Source organism: Octopus bimaculoides, chromosome 10 (assembly GCF_001194135.2).
Source record: "Octopus bimaculoides isolate UCB-OBI-ISO-001 chromosome 10, ASM119413v2, whole genome shotgun sequence".
Classification (NCBI taxonomy): Eukaryota; Metazoa; Mollusca; class Cephalopoda; order Octopoda; family Octopodidae; genus Octopus; species Octopus bimaculoides.
In genome coordinates, this window is record NC_068990.1 from 64,058,639 (window position 1) to 64,066,561 (window position 7,923).

Here is a 7,923-nt window from a genome sequence, read left to right on the forward strand (position 1 = left end):
TATATATATATATATACACACACACGCACACACACATATATATACATACATACATACATACATACATACATACATACATACATACATACATACATACAAACACATATTTCTTTATTACTATAGCTGCTCTCTAACAATATATATGTCAGAACTCTGTTAGTGTAGCCTTATAAAACAGAATTATAAAACTCTGTATCACTGTATCAGATAACACCATAATGATTTTATAACTTCACATTTATATCACTTATCTTCTAATATCACAACATAGTAATACAAGATTTTTCTTTTCTTCTTTTTCCCCCTTTTTTTTTTTCCATCAGGTCTTCAGAAACTTCTCGAAGCTACTGAGTCTGTGAATGAACTTTCAAAACAATTGGCTGTCAAAGAAAAAGAACTAGAAGTTGCTTCGAAGAAGTCTGATGAAGTTTTAGCTGAGGTTACCACTAAGGCACAAGCTGCAGAAAATGTTAAAGCTCAAGTTCAACAAGTAAAAGATAAGGCACAAGCTATTGTGGATGCGATTTCAGTAAGTGTTTTTAAGTGATCAATGTTATAAGGTGCAAAGTGTAGCCTTAAGAATAATGCCTGTCATTATTGTTGTTGCTATGGCCATCACATACATTTCTACCATTTGCTAAAGCACATTTTAAACACCATCTTAAATCAAAATATATCATTGTCTTTTCAAACGTCTGTCACAAGTACAGTTGTGGGCCAATGAGGAAATCATTGTGTGATTGATAAACCTACTAGAAAAAGCTGTCAATTAAATGATATCATCTTAAAACAGGACAATTTCAATAGTGTAATTCTTGGTACACATGACCTGAACCCCCCCCCCCCAGATAATCATGGCTTTTCATCTTTTCATCAGGACTGATCTGATGCTAAACGTCAACAAGAGCAGTCGTCACCATCATTTGCACAAAAGCTTCAGCCTGAATTATCACTCACTACAAAACCCATAATCACTATCAGCACCTGGGGGCCTCTGTACAACAGCTAAACCTATTAAAAATAGCCAGATTGCTTCATATTATATCCTACTGTGTTAAGTAATGAAGATCACATTAGATAGTTGTATATAGTCCTGAAAAGAAGGGCTAGTCATAGCTTGAATGCTTTTAATTTTAGGTCTGCTCAGTCAGGGCTGATCTGAGACTAAGCAACATTAACAACTAAACAACTATCACCACTGTCATCTTATGAACCACTATGTCTGCCATAGTTATTGTTGTCATTATTCTCACTTTACCACCACAACCATATCTAGTATTATAATCCCTATTGCCTGTACAATTATTATAACTACTGTATGTATCTTGCTACTTAAATCACCACAACTGTCATTATCAGTATATCTTTCACTCATAACCGGGACAGTTTATACAATAAAGAATTATTATTCTGCAGGTAGACAAGGCCATTGCTGAAGAGAAACTCGAGGCTGCCAAACCAGCTCTTGAACAAGCTGAATCAGCTCTACAGACTATTAAACCAACACATATTGCGACAGGTTAGACATTTCTTGTATATTCTTTTGTTTCCAATGAATGCATGTATCCTCCAGCAAAGCACTTAATCCTACTTTCTTAGACTTTATACTAATTATGAAACCATTATATTTCAAGGCCAGAGTCTCCAGACATAGAGAAATATTGCATTTATTTAACTTATGCCAACATAATGATATGGATGTTATTATTATAGTCAAATGGCTTAAGTTAATCAGCAAAATCATTAGTACTGAGACCTTTTTTATGGCATTATTTACCAATGTAAAATAATTGATAGCGGTCAAGAGTTGTTGCTCCGACGATAGTTGAAATCAGTTAGTAGGAAGTTTTGGTGGAATGTGAGGAGGACAAAATAACATGGTCACCAGCAACAGGAAGCTAATTCAATGGAGAGAGCATGTACATGAACAAATAGTGTCTGGTCAAATAAATTAAATGACACAAGGATAGAAAACAATAAGCATGAACATTTCCAATAAAATTTAACTCGGTTAAGTAAATAGTTTGTAATGACTAAGTTTGCACAGTCTTTAGTTCAAATGCTTAAAAGCACACATTATTTGGCAAGAGTGCATGGCAGAATGAACCAAATAAAAAAATATGTTTACTACTTTATTTTATGGGAAATAAAGAACACATTATAATGATGTAATTTGGTGAATTGTTATAAAGGTGTATAAAGACGACACAGCCATAAGTTGTTGATGAAATACCCATCAGAGATGTTTTGCCCCATAGAAACACAGCAGAAGCTACTTAAGGATATTACAAGCTCTTCTCCTGTGTCATCTCCAGAGTCATCATCATATTGTTGTATGGCAGTGAGACTTGGGCCACATATGCCAGACAGGAGAAGCAATTCAACACCTTCCCTAACCCTAACCCTAACCCTTCAAGAATGTATCTCAACAAAACCATGATGATTGAAACAAGTGAAAGAGGAATTATAAAATCAAGTTATCTTGGTGGCATCATTTACTTGAAGTGAACATAGTAAGATATTGTTTGACAACATTGAAATATCACAGACATTTTACGATTTTATATAAAGTTATGAAGCAGCAGTGAAATTGTTAAGTTATTATGAAAGTTATTAGTGAAAGAGTGTCAGTGTTTAAAAGGTCATTGTTTAGTCCAAGAACAATAATCAAAGACATTCCGACATCATTCTTTTATTCAGGTATCGTGTTTAATACTGTATTATTCCATGCATTCTTACATATCATTTTCAAGATGATAAGATATGATTTAAGAGAATTTTGGCTACTATTTCTTATACTTAATGTGACTATTGTGGAAATGCATGTCTTAGTGGTTAGGGTGTTAGACTCATGATCGTAAAATTGTGGTTTCAATTCCTGGACCAGGTGACACGTTGTGTTCTTGAGCAAAACACTTCATTTCATGTTGCTCCAGTCCATACAGCTGGCAAAAATGAGTAATCATGTGATGACCAGTGTCCCATCCAGATAGTAAATATATACACCATGGAAACCAGAAAACTGGCTCTGTGAGTCAATATCACTCAAGAAGTTCCCTTGTTTCTATAATGATAATGAACTTTGATGGTGATGATAATTTGATTTGCATGTTGTTGCTTTCAACATTTTCCATCTCTAACTAGCCTTCTCCTTCAAAGATGGGGAATACTTCTGTTCTGAACAACTGCCAAGTCTCTTCTAAATTCAAATGAAACCCACGATGGCATAATGCAAAGCACTGTTCCATTGTGGTTGTTCAATGGAATGCACACAATGGAATACTGATGCTTTTACATTTAAGGAGCTGACAATGACAAAGTTGAAGAAGAAGTGTGAAACAGCCACCAAGCATCTTCTAGCCATCAGTGGAACTATTTCATTATGTGACCAGATACTAGTCAAGTGATTAACTGTGGAACTTTACATCTACTTGACAATCAAAGAAACAAATTGTGTCCTAAATTAGATTCAAAAGCAAAACTATCTGTCTCACTGGCGGGCAAGGATTCACCAACAAACACACTCCTTTTCTAGTGCACACACAAGCCATTTCTTTGCTTTGTTGCTCTATCTTTTCTACCATTGCAATAGCAATTTGACCTTATCTGAACTAGCTATTTCCAACCATCTCCACCTGATATACACATTTCTCCTCCTCTTATCACCTTTGCTGAATTCTTCCCATTCCTAGTCCTTCACTAATCACTTCACCCAATCCTTCCTTCACAAAATGTCAATCCACTGGAATTCTTTTGTTGTTGAAGTTTTTTTCCCTACAAGTATTAACTCGCATATTTTCAAGCAGATTATCAACCACATCAATCCAACTAGCCTCAAGGGGTCAAGGAAAGGATATATCTCTGTGCCTCAGTGGGTCAGATGCACAGGAATAGATCCTACCTTCTAAATAAAACTATATAAAAATGATATTTTCATTTAATGTATATAGGTATTCAATACTTTTGATACCAAACTGCTTGAGACAATACTGGTTGCACATTACAAAACCCCTTCTTTTAGAGAGTTCACATTGAAATTCCAATATTCTATGTAAGAACCATTTACTAAATTACATTATATTCTGTACCATAGCTTCATATACCAATAAATGAAGAAGGTTGTCAGCTTACTAAATTCCAGTAAAATATTTCATCTGAAATACAGCTACAAAAGGTTAATGGAATATTACTCTTCTCCCATTGGTCTGGAAATAGACCAATCCCATTTCACAGTCAAGTAATTAAGAATAAGAAGACCTTATATATATAGTGAAGGATTTGACAAAACAACACGTTTGGTGTGAATTTCTGTTTCTCATAAGGAAAACCTTTTGTGAAGACTTTTCTAATACTGCAATAGGTTTACGAAGAAGATTATTTGAGCTGTATCCAAAATCATGAGAGATACCAGCTTTTCAGACTGGTAAGAACTTCCACCAAAGACCATTTCAAATTCAGACAACCTTCCATGATAACTGATCACTACTGTGAATGCCATGTTCAATGAAAACTGTTGCCTGGCAGCAAAATTTCCAAAGAAGACACTCATTGTGAATGCCATGTAGTATGAAAACTGTTGCCTAACTGTAAAATGTCCAAAGAAGGAGACACCCATTAAAGTTTTGTGTCATGTGATTTTAAAATAAAAGAAATCAAAAGTGCATTATATTGCTGTGAAATTTGTACTACGTCTACTGACAGATGAACATCAAGAGAACTGAGTCACAAGTACTCAGGGCTTATTTGATTTTCTACAGAAATGAGTGCCATTACTGATGAGGAAATGGTGTATGAATATGATGTCGAAACAAAAAGACAGTCATCGAGCTAGTTCATCTTTGATGCTGTGCATAGGGTAAAAAATAGCATCTCAGACTCATTCAGATGAAAAGACAATGCTGATTGCTTTCTTTTCTTTTTTTTTTTTTTTATGACAGGCAGGGTTTCATTCATCATGGGTTTGATTCATGTGATAAAACTAGCAATAAAGGGCAATGCAGCAGTGAAAGGAAGAGCTATTTAGGCAAAGTAGTGAAAAGACATGAACAAAAAAAATCTAGATGCTGCATCATGACAATGCACCTACTCACACATCACTTCTTGTCTATGACATTTTGACAAAGTACTGGATAACTCTCATCATCCAGCTGCCTTACTCTCTAGATATCATCCCTGTACACACAAACACACACACACACAAACACACACACACACATGCTCACTGATATATGTATATGCCAGTCTTGAAGCAGTTTCTGTGAAATTCATTCACAAGACATTGAATGATTCAAGGTTATTGTCAAAAGTACTTGCCCAAGATCTCTGCACACTGGAATTGAACCAGAAATGATGAGGCTGAGAAGTGAATTTCCCAACTGCACACCTATGCCTGCACCTATATATATGCACACACACACACACACACACACACACGCACACGTCTTATGCATTCATTACATAGTAATGATTTGAACCAGCTAACCTTTGATTATTCAATCATTTCAGTCCGCAAGTTATCCAAACCTCCACATCTAATTATGAGGATAATGGACTGCGCGTTGCTTCTTTTCCAACGGAAAGTTGAACCAATAACAATGGATCCTGAACGGAGCTGTCCAAAACCTTCTTGGATTGAAGCCCAGAAATTAATGAGTTCAGGCCAGTTCTTACAAGGGTTACTGACTTTTCCAAAGGTAATGATCATTTTTTTCTCCAGTTTCTTTCCCATTTATTTTCTCCATTTTCTCTTCTTCCATCACTTTTTTCTTTTGAGAAACATAATATGTTATTAAGTATGTAAATAAATAAACAAACCACTTCTGTTGACACTGTCTGCTGATTTTGATTGGACCAACAGAGGGTTTAAATGTCACCTAAGTAAATACATCTTATAGATATTGATTGGATATAATCTGAAGATGTCAATGAAGTACATGGGGGTCAGATGTTTATGTTGTTGATGTTAAAACTCAAGTGAACAACTCTGATTGAGCCAACCTATCATCAAAGGAGATCATATTGTGTTTTATTCATACATGTACCTCCAACCTCAACCCCACTTATTTTTCTTTTATCTCATTTTAAAGAGATTTACTTTCAATTCTGATAGGTCCAGCAACCCAGTAATGGTTTGGTTGTTGGCTTGTATCAACCTGAGAAATATGGACAATAGATGTTAATCAGACAGGCCATGTGATTTTGACATGATAAAGAGACATAGCTTTTATATGGTCACGTGTTGCTCTTGTATATAAACTAGACTGTGTTCACATTCACTATACCATTTTCAAGTATAAATTAAAATTAATTCAAAACCAAATAAAATAAACTCAAAGCAAATTAAGATAATTTTAAAACTGATTAAAGTCTCAAAGCACATTAAATCTTTCCCTTAGGTTTTGCATAAGTGTCTGTTATTTAATTTGTTTCAAGATTATTTTAATTTGTTTTGAAATTATATAAATTTCCTTTCAATCTTTTAAGTGTGTTCTAATTTGTATTTGAAAAGATGCAGGTAGCGTTAAGATAGATAACATGGTCTAAATAGATATTAAAACTGATGGAAAATACTTTTACTGATATTATGTAAACTTAGACATTTGCTATACACACTGTAATAGTTGTAGTAGTGGGAGCGGTGGGGGCAGGAGCGGCAACAGAAGCAGCAGTGGCAACAGAAGGGGTTATAGTAATGATAAACTTTACTGATTTCTTCTTGCAGGACACAATCAATTCTGAAACGGTGGAATTCTTACAGACTTACTTAAACATGGAAGATTACAATTTGGAAACTGCAAAGAAAGTCTGTGGTGATGTTGCTGGGTTGCTGTCTTGGACTTGTGCCATGGCCACATTCTTTGGAATAAACAAAGAAGTTTTGCCACTGAAGGTAATTAGATGGTCACAAATATTGAGAGGGATACCTTGCTGTCATCATTTCTGTTGTAGTAATTGTCAACACGGTCATCAGTGTCATCATCATCCTCGGTTTTATGAGGTTTTTCCATGCTGGCATGGGTTGGCTGAGACTTCTTGAGGCAGTATTCTAGAGCTAGATGCCATTCTTGATGTCACACTTTCTTGTTTCATATTTTTGCATCTTGAACCACCTTGCTACAGGTCATATTCTTTGTTTGTTTATGTAGGACATATACATGTGAAGGCACATAGCTCAGTGGTTAGAGTGTCAGGCTCACAATCAAGAGGTAGTGAGTTCAATTCCCGGACCAGGCTGTGTGTTGTGTTCTGGAGCAAAACACATTTTTTCATGTTGCTCCAGTTCACTCAGCTGTAGAAATGAGTTGCAACGTCACTGGTACCAACCTGTATCGGCCTCTGCCTTTCCTTTGGCCAACATCGGTGGCATAGAGAGGGAAGGCTGGTATGCATGGGCAACTACAGGTCTCCCATAAACAACCTTGTCCAGACTTATGCCTCGGAAGGTAACTTTCTAGGTGCAATCCCATGGACTGAAGTAGGTTTTTAATCTTTTTAAGGCATATACACCCTTTCAAACAAACACACACACGAGTACATATACATATATTCATATTACTATTGTCTCTGTTTGACCAGTGTATTGTGAGTAAAATTTGATACTTAGCAACTGTATATGTATATATATATATATATATATATATATATATATATATATATACATACACATATATATATACACACACACACACACATACATATATAAATACAGTTACTAAGTATCAAATTTCAGTCACAGAGCATAGGTCAGAATGAGGCTGTGGCATTACATGCATGCATACATACATACATACATATACATACACACACACACACACATATATATATATATGTATGTATGTATGTGTGTATATATATCTATATATATATATATGTATGTATATATGTATATATGTGTATATATGTATGTATATATGTGTATATATA

General features: G+C 35.1%; 1 protein-coding gene across 1 annotated transcript in view; it reads left to right on the forward strand.

The window, feature by feature from the left end:
• LOC106877714 (dynein axonemal heavy chain 5) overlaps positions 1-7,923 on the forward strand; it is a 444,169-nt gene that overhangs the window by 268,648 nt on the left and 167,598 nt on the right. Inside the window, exons 61-64 of the mRNA XM_052971252.1 lie at positions 324-529; positions 1,417-1,519; positions 5,506-5,693; positions 6,722-6,889. Coding sequence (XP_052827212.1) covers positions 324-529; positions 1,417-1,519; positions 5,506-5,693; positions 6,722-6,889 — 665 coding nt within the window. The remainder of the gene's footprint in view (positions 1-323; positions 530-1,416; positions 1,520-5,505; positions 5,694-6,721; positions 6,890-7,923) is intronic.